The sequence below is a fragment of the Mauremys mutica genome, chromosome 8 (genome assembly GCF_020497125.1).
Source record: "Mauremys mutica isolate MM-2020 ecotype Southern chromosome 8, ASM2049712v1, whole genome shotgun sequence".
In the NCBI taxonomy this organism is placed as follows: Eukaryota; Metazoa; Chordata; order Testudines; family Geoemydidae; genus Mauremys; species Mauremys mutica.
Window position 1 is genome coordinate 28,666,188 of NC_059079.1, and position 17,132 is coordinate 28,683,319.

General features: G+C 40.9%; 1 protein-coding gene across 2 annotated transcripts in view; it reads right to left on the reverse strand.

Annotated features, from left to right (window-relative positions):
• Nucleotides 1–5,489: 5,489 nt before the first annotated feature.
• MCOLN2 (mucolipin TRP cation channel 2) overlaps nt 5,490–17,132 on the reverse strand; it is a 48,092-nt gene continuing 36,449 nt past the window's right edge. For both annotated transcript variants that reach the window (XM_045028914.1, XM_045028913.1), the window contains exons 10-14: nt 13,759–13,860; nt 13,519–13,641; nt 9,886–10,092; nt 8,137–8,255; nt 5,490–6,104 (exon numbers count right to left, since the gene is read on the reverse strand). In XM_045028914.1, coding sequence (XP_044884849.1) covers nt 6,068–6,104; nt 8,137–8,255; nt 9,886–10,092; nt 13,519–13,641; nt 13,759–13,860 — 588 coding nt within the window. In that variant the 3' untranslated portion in view covers nt 5,490–6,067. The remainder of the gene's footprint in view (nt 6,105–8,136; nt 8,256–9,885; nt 10,093–13,518; nt 13,642–13,758; nt 13,861–17,132) is intronic.

Here is a 17,132-nt window from a genome sequence, read left to right on the forward strand (position 1 = left end):
AGCATTTTGGCTGTAGAGCAGTGTTATTTCTAAAGCCTTTCGGAAGACTGGGCAAATACAATACAGATGTGCAAGAAGAGAGACGAAGGGTGATCCTGGCAATTTCCATGTGGTAAAGTTTACTTCAATATTATGAGAAATTACATCTGTAATATTTGATAGAGTAAGGGCAGCACGAGCAATAATCACTCACCCAGATTAAGCAATATGTAGAAAACTGGGCTTTTAATATGTGTTTGATGAAAAATGCCACACACTTTTTTTTTTTTTAAGAAAATAATTTTTGAAAACACAAAGCCCTGGTTATTAGTTCTCTCAGTAGTTTGGGGCTTTATTATGATCTATTGTTTGTATTGTGGTAGCACCTAAGAGCCCCAACCATGGAGCAGGACCCCCATTGTGCTAAGGGCTGTACAACAGAATGAAGAGATGGTCCCTACTCCAGAGAGTTTACAATCCAAATAAGTTCCCACCACCCCACCCCAACTGCGTTACGCCAATGCATCTGTCTCTCTTTCCAGAATCAGCAAAGTAAGGAGTCTAAATTAAAATTTAAAAAGCAGGGCTTGGGGGCCAAAGAAATCTGGGAGTTTGCTAATGCAAGATGTAAGATGAATGGGGAAGTTTACACAAAAGCTGCCAGTTCTATAGTCCACCCTGCTGAAGCCAAAACAAAAGAGCAGAGCATTCATTTGCAGCATGAAGGCATCTTCCTTCCCAGAAAGGTGAGGAATAGGGAGATTTTCATGAAAAAAAGATTGTTTACAGACCCTGTAAATTGTGCTCTGCTTCCAAAAATGTCATGATTCATGACCAACCACCACTGAGGCATGAATATAGTTTAATTCTAAATAAAAGGTCCCATTTACACCTGTGCCATCAGCATAGAACATGAAGTAATACAGCAAACACTACATAAAGACTTTAAATCTGGGCACGTAGATTCCTTGTCCATCAGGTCAATAGAACATTTCATTGTAGATAGTGTAATACCTGGACACGATGCAGTGAGCTAAAAAGTTTATTCTCTCTTGCTGATATTTGTAGATCCCCAATCACAGTGATATCTAGGTGCTAGCTTTCAGTCCTACCACTGCCCTTCCTTGCTTTGGAGTATGTGTCAAACCCTATATATTTCTTTAACTTTAATTATTTATTGTTTTTCTAAGTAATATCCCAAGTAGCTTTGGGATAATGTTACCTTGCTTGGTAATGGATGAGAGTAACTTTCTTGCTGTTTCAGGATCAGCAGCATTTTACTTCTACATTAGGATGACTTCATCCATTATATTTTATTCCTAGAAGTACACTTAAAAAAAAATACCAATAATGATAAACCACATCATCAAATGTCAAATGCAGACTCTTACTAAACCAGGAATTTAGAAAGTTGCCATTCTTCTTAGCTACACACTGCCCTGCACTCCCCTTCCCGAACCTGGAACAATTAAATATTGATACCTACACCTTGTCACCCCACCCACAGACGTCTAGAGAAACCCATCACTTCATCCTGCTTCACAACCATCATTGTACTCACCTGCCAGCCAAGGCCACTGGAGACTGCAGAAGTTACTATTAACATCTCTTCAATATTTACCCCACCATTGCTGGAGAATAAGACCTTTTCTGCAAAGGAAAATTTTTCAGTATAATCTAAAGGTTTGAATTTAAACGGACAGTTATTCTGGTATAACCCTCTGTTGACACCCTTAGGCCAGGTCTACACTGGAAGCACTTTGCTGGCGTAGTACACCAATATTCGTATCCAGGCAAAGCCTTCTAAGCATAGGGCTGGCCTTGGTAAGATTATCGTGAGGGCTACTGTCCTGCAATTAATGGTGGTGGTGACACACAGACACACAGACACAGACGACACAGACACAGACACAGACACAGTAAAGGACTGCTTTAAATATTGGTCTTGTGGCGTTTGGTTCTTTCTGATGTATAAAGAAGGCCCAGTAACGAAACAACAAAATTATGATTCTGTGTGACTCTCTTACCTTAAACTCAGGAATGTGAAGTCTGGTCTTTGCTGGCAGACCACTGGAAGGTGGAAACGATGTTTATTGAGGGCTCTGAACACTGTCATTGAAGGGCTGCAAGTGTAACGCTTCCTATATTTAATGTGCTACTCATGGCAAATAGGTGTTAAAATGAAGTTTGACACAGTATGGCTAATAATCCCTTCCCCCACCAAATAGTTTAGTTTACACTCTCGTCGCTCTTGTGCTGCAACTCTTGCACTACTGTTGTAGCCATCAGAGTCTGCCAAAGACAGGATCTGAATTTCTAATATAAAAAGCAAGCAGAAAAAAGGGATTTATTTTTTAGAAATTCACCCTTTTGCTACTTCTTGATGCCTTAAGACTGTTAGCAATCAGGCACAAGCCCAGGTTTTTTTGTTCCTTTTCAGGACACTTTAAAAGTAAGGTATGAAATACTATTAATTTGGATAATTTATCTCTCAAAGGCAAGAATATGTCCAGAACCAACCTACGTGTCTCCCTAGTCCAGCATGACAGAGCCAAAAAAACCCACCTTTGTTTGTATATTTCTGTACTTACAAGAGATGCACAGAAGGCAGCCAATCATCCAGGGCAATCCAAGTATTGGGAGCATGGTGGGAAAAGATCTAGAGTCAGGAGTATGAGAAGGGTCTGTTGTGGCAGATGAGTTGAGGATCACAGGCAGATAAGTAGCAGGCGTGATAAGATGGGGCTTGGAGGCCAGAACTATCACATATTAGGATCATTTCACCCACTTTATATGGCAACAACTGTCATCAGTAGCACAACAAATGGATCAGGTTTTTTTTAAATTCAGTCTTTAAATGCCGAAGACATATTAGAAAGTTGTATATAATTTGACCTTGCCTTCTCTAACAAATTCATAGCAACATATATATTTAAAAAACCCCAAACCCCAAAACCTACCAAAACAAAAAACTTCACCACACATTCTACTACCCATTGGGAAAGGATGAGAAAACCACCACCCACCACCACCATCACATGACAGACATTTGGCATGTTACTTACTGCTCTACTGCAATGCCCTCATTCTATGGCAGCGGCTCTCAAACTGTGGGTCAGGACTCCAAAGTGGGTTGCAACCCAGTTCTAATGGGGTGGCCAGGGCTGGTGTTAGACTTGCTGAAGCCCAAGGGCTTCAGCCCCGGGCAGCAGGGCTTCGGCCCGGGGTGGTGGGGCTCAGGTTACAGGCCTCCCACTTGGGGCTGAAGCCCTTGGGCTTGGGCTTTGGCCCCCCTGCCCAGAACGGCAGGGTGGAGGCAGGCTTAGGCCCCCCTTCCTGGGGCCACGTAGTTATTTTTTATCATCGAAAAGGGGGCCGGGTGCAATGGAGTTCTCTGTTCTATGGTGATGAGCATGGGTATAAGAGCCTATAGGGAAGAGGCCAGCAAAGCATTCAGGATTTTGGTTATGCTCATTTTCAAACCTTCCTTGCCTCTCTCTCTCTCCTTCCTCCCCACAACCAAGAGCCCAGGGATGCTCAGCATCCACAGCACTTATGGATAATGTAGCTCAGTGGCAGGTCCAGCTGCAAATGCTGTAGCAACAGGGTTAGCTCCCACAGCGTGAGAGGAATTCTTTCGGGGCTGTGATCAGAGTGCCAGCCTACAGTTTAGGAGGAACAGAACTTAGCTTTATGTAGCTCATTCCATAGTCACCATTTCCATAAGGTGCTTTGCAGAGTGAGGAGTAAAGTTAATAAATCAATCTATTTTCCTAACTCCCGTAGTGGGTTTGCTGTGGGAGCATCCGTCGGTTAGGACCTGGGTTCAGACTATCACGGCTACCATTCACTTTCTACCAACATTAGATTGTAAGCTATTTCTAGGAGGGGCAGTAGCTCAAATCCAGTTTACAGGAGTAAATCCAGTGCAACTCCACTGACATCAAGGGAGTTCACTCCAGTTACACAGCATAACTGAGCACAGAATTTTTCCTGTACCACCTCACGTGGTATGTTCATAAAGTGCTGTGCAAGTTACCAGTAATTCAAACACACACACACACACAAAAAACAGGTTTGGTTTGATTTTTTGGCAACACATCCTGCAGTAACACCATCTTTGTACAAAGGAACACATATTTTCAGGGATTATTTAATCAAGGTGCTTCTGTTGGAAAATATGGTGTCTAGGCTGCCCAGCTCCAGAATTAATGTATTCATCATTTAACAGTCTCAGTAGAGTTTCACCCTTCGTCTGACAACTATTTGTAAATAAATCACAGCCAAAATTTCCTCTTAACTCACTAGACCATATTTAAAGGCTCTCACCAAGACCTGAGTTATAATCAAACAAAATATGGATAAACATTGTTTTTGAGAACTTTAACAGTAACTAGAAGTTTCATACACTGAATACTGATTTTAGCACTTCTTTATGAAGCTATTTTAGTAACAAACCTTTTTAATGCAAAGAGGATGGTATGTCTAACTGGGGGGAGACAGCTTCATAGTAAAGTGCCCATTGCCTATAAAACGTTTCATTTTTTATAGCAGCTTTTATCCAAGGCTGTCAAAGAATGTTTTACAAATGCTTTTGCGGGTCTCAATACTCCCGTTACATCAGATGTAAGCACTTTCCTTCCCACTGGGAAAGAGGACCTAAGCTCAATAGCAGAGCCAAGAACAGAATGCAGAAAACCCAAGTCCCAGTTTGTTGCTCTGATCATCAGAACATACTGTCTTCCTAACTGGTGACTAACCACCTTTGCCATTAGGCAGTGTATGCTTGCTCAGATTAATCAAGATGCTTGAAGCAGTAATCCATCTCATCCAGGGACAGCTGTTACAGCCAAGATTTTCAGAAGTAAGTAGTGATTCTGAATGCCTCAATTTTTGGGTACCAAACTTGAAACACCTTAAGAAACCTGATTTGCAGAAAGTGCTGAGAACACTCCCCTCAAAAAAATCAGGCTGCTTTAAGGTGTCTCAGGTTGGGCACACATATAAACACAAAATCACTAACCACTTGAAAAATCTTGGCCTGAATAAACCATCTTTGAATCTGCCACTATATATTCTCCTTCTTTCAACATGTGATTGGAACAGAAACATCAGTAAGTCAGTGCCCCAAGTAATGTACTTTTAAAAGGGATTTATTCAGTATGGAACTACCATGTCAAACCTGAAGGGTAAACCAGGCAGAACTTAGCTGGGTTTTCATTAAAAAGTTCTCTCTTGTGTGATATCTGTGGTTAAAGCTTCCATTCACACCATATGTGACTTTTTTTTTACCAATAAATAATGTGATGAAGTGCCCAAAAGAATATACTATGTGCCTATCATACACACTGAAGATTTTTGATATAATGGAGTAAGCCCACCGCCAGAAGACAAAAGGAAGTGGGCAACTACAAATTGCTTTTGTTTCGTACAAGATCTGGTAAGTAAGCTTAGTGATATATAAATGGCTTAACAGTTTTAAATCAATTTAACGCACATGAAGACATCAATTATTTTGCATTTTTGTGCAGCTCTGCATTACACAAAATTTATTTCAAGCAACTGAATCATGTTTTATACCAAATAGGAATTACAATCTCCATTTCCAATACATCACTTTAAATGAATGACCTGAAACACTCCTTACCAATAATTGCAATATTCAACATTCTACTTAAAAACAAGTGTGTTTAATTCTTTTTAAATATGTTCCTTAATATAAATATTTAAGAATCAGATGGTTAGTTTGGGGCCTGATCTGAAGAAGGTGCTGAGCTCCCACAGACAGCGTCTCTCAGGTTAAGGACTAAGACAGTAGAACACAGAGTGGGAATCGTCATCAGTTCTTCATAATTCTAGTCCAAATAAAGGTAGCTCTTGAGTTTCCAATGTGGTCAGTCAGCTGACACCAGCCATTAGCAGCTTTTTGCCCTGCTCGCCTCCCCAAACTACCTAATTAAATAGGGTCGTAATGTTTACAAGGAAATAGCCCCAAATGACAGATGATCTTGAAATTTGGGGGGTTGTTTTTCCACAACAGTTTGTTCTTTCTGAACATTCTTGAGCAGTGACTTTCAGCAGTAGGTTGTCAGTTAATGAGTATCAAGTTGTCATCACTTCCTCGTCTGTAAAAAGAGGTCAGAGAAAAAAAAGTTGGTATTTTTAAATTTTGTACTTAAACAACATAAAATCCTTGGTATATTTAAAGTTAACTATGCTGAATTTCCTATATATCTCAGATAATTAAGAAGGATCTACCTATACCCCTTGCCTTTAATTATGCTCTCAGAAAAAGCAAACAGGTTTTTTAGGGATTGACCTTTTGCAAGAAAACCTAATATGCTAAGTAATCATGAAATCAATTAGGTTCCTGTAATTTACCATGGTCACTAGCAATCTCTGATTAGACTGAAGTCAAAGCAACTTATTTTTTCATCTATCAGCCAGATGGATGTTCAGGAAGACAGAAAGAGGTAAAAATGACTAAGCCACACAACTGAGACAACAGATCCACCAGCCAGAACTTGTTATACCATTTAGGGCTCCCCTGACTGACATGCTCAACTAAAGACATGTGGCGGCATGTAGTTTAAGAAAATATGCCTTTCACTGGGCGGCAGTACTCAAGCCTGCCCATCCTGGTAAATGCAGCAACATGCCTTGCTCCCTACCTCCGGGGCAGGAGATAATCCCCCTCGTTCCCTGCTGTATTTTGTAATTTCCTACTTCAGTGCCTCAACGCCAAGCTCCGACTAGTTTCTGCTAACCAATAGCAAACAAGTGCACTGGAAATGCTGGGAAGCCAAGGAAGCCAAGTCCCTGAGCCCAAAAGAAGTTCCAGGTTTCAAGCCAGCTGCAGGTCCCCTGCTGTGGAAGCTGAACTTGTTTCCTTCTTTCAGTGAAGTCAGTTAAGGAGAAAAAGATCTATAAGTCTGCTTGCAGCCTTAGAAAATAGCTGCAATTAAGTTCACTGTACCTCCTACCTTTGAAGTGTCCACAGCAGCTATTCTCTCCCCTCAAGCCATCAGTTTCTCTCAAGTGTCTAAAAGACACTTCAGCCTCAGCCGGGGCACATCAAAAGCAGAAAGCTGTGGTTCACAAGAACCTTACTGTGTAAGATCCATTGTTATAGATCATTTAGGAACACAAGATTTGCCACACTAATTCGGGTCAGTTGATTACCCAGTTCTGCTACACTCCTCACATGACATCACTCCCTCAGGCTCCATCTGTCTCCAACTCTGCTATGCATAAACCTCAATTCCATTGCCACCAGGGCCTTGCTACAGTTGTCAATGCCAGCAGGCAGCAATCCACAGCCATCTACCTACCACTTTAGCAGGGATTAAGAGGTGGGAGTGATCTTGGTACTATAGGACGAATGGTCCCTACTCCTCTTCTTCCCACCAGGAGAAAGAACATGACAGCCTGCTACTGGCCCCTTAACCCCTACAGGGGTCTGAACCAGATGAAATGCCTTCCAGTCCCATCCACATGGTCCAAATACAGGCCCTGCTCATAATGGTGGGCACTTCCAGGCAGCTCAGTGGAAATGACCAAGGTTCTCAGGGAAATGCTCCCATTAAAACTAGAGGGGAGATTGCTGGGAATAGTTTAATCAGACAAATCTCAAGGTTTGGGATGAGGGATGGGTTACTTAAAATGAAAGAACAAGTTCTCTCTTGCTCCCTTCTACTGCTACCTGCCAACAGATCTCCTACTTGGAAGTCAAGATGGTCTTGGAGCCTAGCTTTGCTCCTAACAGTTTTCAGTGCTCTGTGCTTCCGTGACCTGATCAGCACAACTCATTCCTTTAGAAATATTAATGATGCTCTCATATATATATATATATACATATTTTGTATTTTGTAATATATATAAAATCTTTTTTTTCAACTGTAGGTCTCCGAGGGCTTTACAAATATTACAGCCAAACTCAAAAAGGTATCTTTCCCTGCCCTCTCCCTTTAACAAATTAGCTATTTTCTAATGCTAAATACAACAGAAAGGGATAAATATATTTAAGAGTCTGAATATGCTATAGTTAGATTTCTGGGCGTGCCTACCATAGTGAAACCCATACTTTCCAACAGACAGCTAACCTCATGGGTACTTATGAGAATTACATAGCTCATGGAATCGCACTGCCATACTGACCTCCTACAACAGCAGATGAAAGGCATGGAAGCCTGTGGTTCTTTGCTATAGTCTGTGCTACTGCATTCTTTAAGGAATTCATGAAGATCTGTTACTGGAAAGCCGTTTTGCTGGTATTTCTGAAAAACAGGACACCTCATTTACAGTGCATGAGAAATCATTCCTTGTGTCATTGCTCTAAACCTGTCTCCATTCTACACTGCTCTCCCACACTTTTATCAGCTCTAACATCTAGATTAATAGATGAATCAAACTGTCACTACTACAGCAAACAAAGCAAGGCCAGGAGAGTGTGGCCGTGGGAACAGAAGAATGAGCTATAAGAAACATATATTGAAAAAAGAAAAGACACTATTCAGTTATTCCTTTTCGCATGTTACTTGCATAACCATCCAGTTCATACCTGTGTGGTCCTATTTCACTGTTTTTATGTTGATTTTTTTCTCCTACACATTCACCATAAATAAGTGAGTTCTCCATAAATTAAAAATCCCAAGCTCTAAAGACCAACAGCTTTGAAGCAGAGATAGACGGCAGCCACTTAGAAGTTTAGTCAACATCTTCATTCAGATTAAGTGCTATATAAAACAGAAAATCAACCGATTCTTCTCTGGGAATTTTGGGGAAGTTCCATGGCCTGTGTTATACAAGCGGTCAGACTAGATCACAATGGTCCCTTCTGGCCTTGGAATCTTTGAATACAGAGCGGCTTCTCCTTTAAAACATTGGATCCACATGAGATGATTAGAGGCCAGGGGAGAGAGAGAAAAACAGAAGTGCTCCCATCTCACTTTGAATATCAACAAAATTACTGCAACCCTATACAGAGAAATTTGCAGAGTCCTAGGAAGTTGTGGTCCACATACTGCCAGTATGCTGCACACGTATTTACAAGAACTAAAACAAAGACAACAGCCAAAGGCCAGTTACTGGATGCAGCCTTCTCACTGGTCACTCTAACCACCAGGACTTAAGTATGGAGAAATATAAGTGACTAGAAATGTAAAGAAAATACTGATGGAGGGCAAGAATACAGGGAAGAGATCTAGAGAAGGGGATGTTTTTAATTCCACTCCATTTTTCACCGGAACTGGATGAAATGATTCTAGCTAGCAGTTCATTAGTACTAGACTCAGTGGGTCTCTTTCATACCACGCACCCTACTAATTATTGAGCCAGTAATTTCTGTGAAGCACAGGGAGCAGAGGTATTCAAATCTGTACTGCTAAGCAATTTTAACTGAATGGGTTACCCCCTTGCCTCTTTCTCCCCCAGCAGTGTTAACAGACATCTTTCAAACATCACTCTCCCCCAGCCTCAGAAAGTTTTTTTGATACTGCAGTTACACTCTTGCACTCCATGAAAGAATTCTCTAGCTGTAAGCAACTGCATTCAGTGATTTTAAGCTTAATATATCTCCCCACTTCCCACTCAAGTCACTATTCTGACCCAAATGTAATACAGCCAGTAGAATAAATTGGGGGAAATTGGGTGTCAGGGGGAGGGAGGTGTGATACCTTACGTAAGTTTTCCAAACTAATGCCTGGGTGGAAATCACTTAAGGGAAATTCTCTCTTCCATTTTTTACCAGATCTTAAGCTAAAAGCTTTGAATATCTTTACCATACATCATAATCAGTCAACATCTCAAGAGAGCTTCCATTTGTCCACCTTTATGGTTTAACTAACATGAAAGAATGCTAAATAATTGATTAGAAGAAAAAATTCCGCTAAAGACAAAATGATTTACCTTTATGGTGTCGTAAGAGTCTGTAATGAGTGCAATAAAAAGGCTGAGGATCATGTATATAAATAGACTAATGAAGGAATACAGATATAATCGACTGAACAGCCACACCAAGGTGCTCTTCTGCTGGATTTGAGCAAATGTTGCAAACATGTCATCACCATTGACCAAAGAAAACAGACATTCAGCAACTGTGTTCAGATCTTCAAACTAGACAATATTGAAAGAGACTAACATTAGAATCTGAACACCACATACAATCAGGTTAAAGGAGATAAAGACAGATGTTTTCACTAACAGTTTTCCCACAATTTTTTTTAAAAAACACAGAGCCACTACTCTCCTGCACCCCTCTACCCCCCATAAAAACCTCTCACAACCACAATGTCTCTCTTTTGCGTATTTCATACATTTAAGACTGGCATGATCATTTGGCTTGGGAGGCAGAGATAATTCCTTTTCCCTATGTACCTGAGTGTTTTGTATTGGCATCAGTTGTAGGAAAGGTGCCAAAGGGTTAAAGCATCTAACAAACAACCACCACTAATGTTTAACACTTTCATTAGAGGGCCTCAAATTGCTTTATGCATGCGGGAAAGTATCCCCAATTTAGAGATAAGAAAATTAAGGCACAGAGAGATTAAGTGACCAAGGTCACACAATGAGTAGGTGACAGAGCTGGGAACAGAATCCAGATCTTCTGATCCCCCAATCTCTTCTTATTCTTTCAATAAAAAAATTTAAAATCCCCTTCCAGCATCACATTGGTAAGCATCTGTTTAATTTTTTCTGCACTTGGGGGAAATAGGACACAAGTAAAGCCACTACAGTTCCTCTAGCCTTTCTTTGGCGAAATTATAGACTATACTTTTCTTTAACAAAAATACTGAGATTTGAAAGAATATTTTCCAGCTATATTTTCTCATTCCGTTATTTGGTGAAGGGGTTGGAGGTTATCTTGCAAATGATCAGGTACATTTGAATGATAAAAGGTTTTCTAAATCCCAATATAGCAGCAAGAAAAATAGGTATGGCAAATTTTAAAGATTTTATTCAGAAGGTTGGGTGCCAACAGCCCTCCACAGCAATAGCTAAAGACCAAAGGACAGTACGAGCAGCTTCAGGCCTTATATCAAGCACCACTAGGCAATCTCCTATTTTGCCTTTTCACTTTGCCTTAACCAACTCTACCTACACTCAAAACCTCCCCACAGTTTTACATTTTCTGGGTCCAAAAAGAATGCTGGATAGTCCAGAAACCCAAAGTAAATAGCATTTATGTCAGGCATTCAGAGTAGCTGGCTGATGCCATGTCAAACATGTCTTCAAAGAAGATCAAATGCTATATATGGGCAATTCCCAATTAAATGACCTATGAGGAATGGTTGAAAGAATTGAGCATGTTTAGTATAGAAAAAAGAAGGCTGAAGGGACGTAACTGTCTTCAAATATATAAAATGTTGTTATACAGTGAGCAATTGTTCCCCAGGTCCACCGAAGGTAAGACAAGAAATAATCTGGTTAGTTTGCAGCAGGGGATATTTAGGTTGGATATTAGGAAAATCTTTCTAACTATGAAGGATAGTTAATCACTTGAACAAGTTATCTAGGGAGGTTGTGAAATCCTGGTCACTGGAGGTTTTTAAGAACAAGTTAGACAAACATGTGCCAGGAATGATCTAAGTATATCTGGTCCTGCCTCTGCGCAGTGGGGGCAGGAGGAAGACTAGATAACCTCTTGAGGTCTCGTCTCTTCCAGTCCTACATAATCATAGATATGTAGGACTGGAATTCTATGAAGTGTGGGGAAGGAGTAATACAAATGTGCTCTAAGGGCTATTAGGAAAGGGTGATTTTAGAACATGGAGTGGTCCACAAGTGCCATCTAGAGATCCAAATTCAGGTCTCTTGATTCTGAGCTGGCAGGGCCGCTCAATGAGCCATCTAGCAAAAGAAACAGCTAGGAAGGCTTCACCTTGCTCACTGTCACTCCTTGTAGTTGTCACATGGAAAGAGCAGAATCCAGCTCTTCTCTGATGAGCAGAGATTCTCTCCTACATGAGGCCTGAGAGAGGCTGGGTGGAAATATAAGCATAACCCTTGGGATTTTGAAACTCGTCATGAAAAAAATTAAGAGGGAATCTGTAGAGTACTTTTCCCCACCCGATTCCAAGTGGCAAGGTCTGTAGCTGATTCAAGATGACTTGTGGGAGGACTGTCCTGTTTCTCTTACTTCTTTACCACTTATCAATCCTCCCTTATTTAAAAAATAATCTTCTACTACTCACTGCTTCACATGAAGTTGCTTGCCTTCATGTCCTACCTTTGCACTACACTTGGAGACAGCCAATTTCACTGACAAGCAGGGAGTGCTGCTTCTAGGAGAGTCAAGTTGGTGGGACATCAAACTACTACAACCACTAGATAGCATTAAGGGATTTTGTGCACAAAGCTTGCAGTGGCCCTCTTGGTTAGTTAGTATGTACAAGAATCAAGTCATTCCTACTTTAGGCTGCAGTTTGGAGCATTCAGAACAGAATGGGAATATCCTCCTTTCAATTCTGTACAGCAGACTGAGCGTGCAGCCAGTCAGCTGCCACAAAAAACACATGGTAAAGCAAGTGCCTAGAATAGGCTGTTCTATGCAGTACAATACTGCCATCTAGTGAGATATGGGGCAAGTTGCTAGAGCCTTAAACAAAATGAGCTGAGCCATAACATTTAATGACAAGAAAATCATACAAAACCAAGTTTTGACAACACAGTCAACCATCTCATTGACTATTCTTTCACTTACTCAGCTCATTAGATGCTTGCTACTTGACAGTTCGGGTAAAAGTGATATTTACAACGTGTCAGCTAAAAGGGACAGGTCCTCAAGGTATAATCTGAGGGATGTGTAGGGTATTACAGGATTTCTGCAGAAAATTCTGGAAACTTTTAGGAAGTATTTGGTCATCAATTAAAATGCATTAAGGGCAAAGGATAAATAAATGCATCTTATTACTAATGAGCATTAGTAACTATGCAAATTCTAAATGTTCATAACAGCAGTCTCTCTTCTCTAAACTTGAACTGTTCTTTCCTTTGAGAGGGCTTTCTAAAACATGCTAAAGCCTTTAGCTTCCCACATTTTTGAGTTATGCAGGCACAAAAACTTGGTTTGGAATACTTTTTTACTGTATATGTAATATTTTGCATCTACATTGAATAAGAAAAAAAATTACAAATGATTTTGATTAAAAACTTTCCAAATCACCCTACATTTGGGTCAAGATCAACTGTGCCAAGTTTCACCCAGAGGGGAAGGTTTGGAGAAAGCTATGAGTAATACAAAACCCTGCTGAGGCAACATGGAGGTGAAAAGTATCAGTGTTAGAGCGCCCACCATTGACAGCAGAGCTGGAGCGACACCAGCACTAGAACAATAGTAGGGGAATTTCCGAAAATCCTCAGTGTAGCGTTTGGAAAGGCAGTGAGAGTTTAACATATAAAACTTAAAGCTGTTGTTATGGCTTCATAACGAAGGCTGAGTTATGTTTTAAACTTAAGAAGCAGGAATTTCCTCCCCCAAATGATAGCACTTACTCTGAGTATGGAATGATTGTATATGCACATTTAGAAGACCTTACATACCTTTTCATGATAAGGCCCTAATACAATCCAGCCACAGAATGTATAGCCAAGATATATCATCCCAGCACAACAACAAAATCTTAGAACTTTGGGCAATGATGCTTGCATTGTTAAAATGAGCACCTGCAAAGGGTCGGGGAGAGGAGGAGAAAGAGGACAATATACACATTAAAGAAATTAGAATAAAAACAACAGAACTAAAATAAGTTTCAACTACTGAATATTTGATTCTAGGCTTACATTGTATGTCTGGAAATATCCTAAGTATCTGATGACTCCAACCCAAACAAACAAAGTCGATGTTCCAAGTAAGATGCTGCAAACATCATAACTTGTGAGGTTCTGAGGAATGCAAAAAAAAAAAAAAAAGCAGTGAGTGAAGTAACACCTGTTGATAGGTATCGCAGTTTAAGACTATGCAGGTAAAAAGATGGTACATGGAAATTTTTTAGGTCAGATTTTAAAATTTCAGTGGCTTCAACTGAAGTTGTTCTCAGTGGTAGAAGATGACAGAACAAGGAGTAATGGTCTCAAGTTGCAGAGGGGGAGGTTTAGGCTGGATATTAGGAAAAACTTTTTCACTAGTAGGGTGGTGAAGAACTGGAATGGGTTACCTAGGGAGGTAGTGGAATCTCCTTCCTTAGAGGTTTTTAAGGTCAGGCTTGACAAAGCCCTGGCTGGGATGATTTAGTTGGGTTTGGTCCTGCTTTGAGCAGGGGGTTGGACTAGATGACCTCCTGAGGTCCCTTCCAACCCTGAGATTCTATGATTCTATGAATTCTAGTGCCAAACGGACATCGCCACATAACACCAAGCCAATATGGTTGCTCAGGAGAGGTGCCTTATACAGAGAGGCAGTGGTATTGTGGAGATAGGCAAAGGTGCAGAATGATATAAAGAAATTTGCATGAAGCCTGCAAGCGCTGTGCGGATTTCACTTTGGTTACAATAGACAGTTTCAAAATTAAGTTCTCAAGGAAGTTCATTGTTTCCCATTTTTAATAATACGGCAAACTAATTTGCATTCACTACTTAAGCATTGGTTCACAACTAATAACAGGGAGACTTCATGACTAAGGCCCTGTTTATGCTACAACCTTAAACAGAATGTGTAACCAGCTGCTGGCTTGGTCAACTCTCATGGGCTTTCTGGCCACACACTTGGTTAATACTGTTCATAATCACAACAGCTAGTAGCTCATTGCCCTTTCTTCAAGCTGAGGCTGACACATGTTGGTAGCAAGTTTGTGAAACTTATTCTGCTGTATTTGCCTTACTGTGCCTGAGTAACTGATCTGGCCAATGCTTATTCCTCCCAGCTACCTGTGCAGTAGGACATTCTAGAGTGTGGGAGGCATGATCTATTGGCCCACATTTTTCCAGAATGCCCTGACACACACACACACACACACACACACGATTACACAAATTCTGTCGAAATATGGTTGGGCTGTGGGGAAAAAAAAAAACCTGCTGGGAACATAAAACCATATTTATTGTAACCGAGTCAGATTGACCAGTGTGTGGCGACAGACACTGCTATACTTGTAGATTTGACAGTCCATTAAGAAAGTGAAGTTCCCATTCCCACAAGCTGCTGCTTGGGGACAGTTTAGAGGAGACTCCTGTTTGTTGAATGTTTCTTGATTTTCTTCTTCAGGGCACAATCTGGGCAGTGTGTTACCATTAGTTTTTAAAGGAAAGAATTATGGGCAGCATTCATTAGCTAAGCCCTCTCGGGCAGGAGCCACCTTTTTATTATGCGCATGGTGCATGTACAGTTCCTATCACATGCAGGCCATGATCCGGACCTGTAGATGTGACTGCAAAAAAAAAAAATGCCATTTACAGCAACAGTTTCAGGAACAGAAGCCAAATAAATGAGATGGAATTTAATGAACTTCCAGATTCTACTGTAGCAAGAATTTTATGGAGAGGCAAACTGGGATCAGTTCTTCTCAAGAGATCCCGGGATCTTTTGGGTGAATGCTATTGGAGCCCCACTCTCTGCTCAAAGAGCAACACTTCTCTCACCCCAAACGAGAGATGCTGAACCATCCCTCTCCCTGAAAAAGCAGCGCGACCCTTTTGAGAATCTCCTCCACTCACATTTACCCTTCCTGTTTCCCTCAAGCCTCAGCTTAGGACTCTCCTGGAGCAGAGCCAGGTCTCTCCATTTCTTCTTCTTCCTCCCTATCTGAAGGCTGCTGCTGAACTGCAGCTTTAAAGTGTCTCTCTTATCTACGTGAACAAATTCCACATACACACGTGGAATTAAGGCAAGATTACTGACTAGACTCTATTCTATGGCTACTATAGCATCGTGGTTGGATTAAGCACTTTTTAAAGAACACAAGTGACTGCTGTTTCCTCCCACTCCTGCATTCATATAGCTCTTTCCTTCAGCTTTGGTAGCAAGGTCTGTTGTGCCCGTTTGGTACTTACCATTACATGGCCTAAGTTGCTGCGTCTTGCACTTAGGGGTGTTCTGCATTGCCATCCTATGTTATATGGCAAGTTTTGTTTGTCCATGACTCTATAATTTAGTGACAGATTCTTTTTGTGTACTTATATTATAGATAGCATAGCTTGCCCCCCCCACACACACACCATTTATAAATATTATAGCTTCTGCATTTTTTAATGTAGTTTTACAGATGCAATATATACATATGCGTTTTGTAAATTCGCTTTCTTTAAAATTACATAGGGATGTCCTTTTAGAAGAGTATGACCTATCTGTATTCATTATAAAAGACATTTTGTTTCCTGTTAACGCTGAGGATGTAAATAATGTAAGAAAAATACTACGGGTTTTTGTTTTAATTTGAAAACTGTTTTACAGAAATAGGAATTACAGAAGAAAACTTTTTGAAAGAAGTGCTCAGTGTCAGTACTGTGCACTTGGGGGGGGGGGTATGTCTATGATGGCCACTCAACATAACTAGCACCCTACCAAATTGATGGCTATGAAAATTGGGTCACAGACCATGAAATCTGATCTCCCCAGTGAAATCTAGCTATTGTAGGGGAAAGGGGGCTTCTACCGTGAGCCTGGCTGCAGCTGCTAGCCCTAGTCGGGCTGGGGAGGGACAGGACCACCTCCGGGAACCTCCTCCAGCTGCAGGAAGCTCTGCGCCTGTTGGCTAGGAGTCCAGCTCTGAAGGCAGAGCAGAAGTACGGGTGGCAATCCCACAACCCCCTATGACTCCCTTTTAGGTCGGGACTCTCACCATTATAACAGTGTGAAATTTCAGATGTAAACATCTAACACTGTGAAATTGACTATTTTAAAAATCCTATGACCATGAAAAAGACCAAAATCAACTGTGAATTTCATAGGGCCCTAAACATAACATACAGTAGGTGCCTTCCTGCCAGTTTGGCTCCAATAGCATTCACCCAAAAGATCCCAGGATCTCTTGAGAAGAACTGATCCCAGACTCTCTCCGGTCTCAGTTTGCCTCTCCATAAAATTCTTGCTACAGTAGAATCTGGAAGTTCATTCCATTCCATTCCATTCATTTGGCTTCTGTTCCTGAAACTGTTGCTGTAAGAAGACCCTCCAGAGTTTGACTGAACTGAGTTGGTGCCACTGACAGAGAGAAAACTAA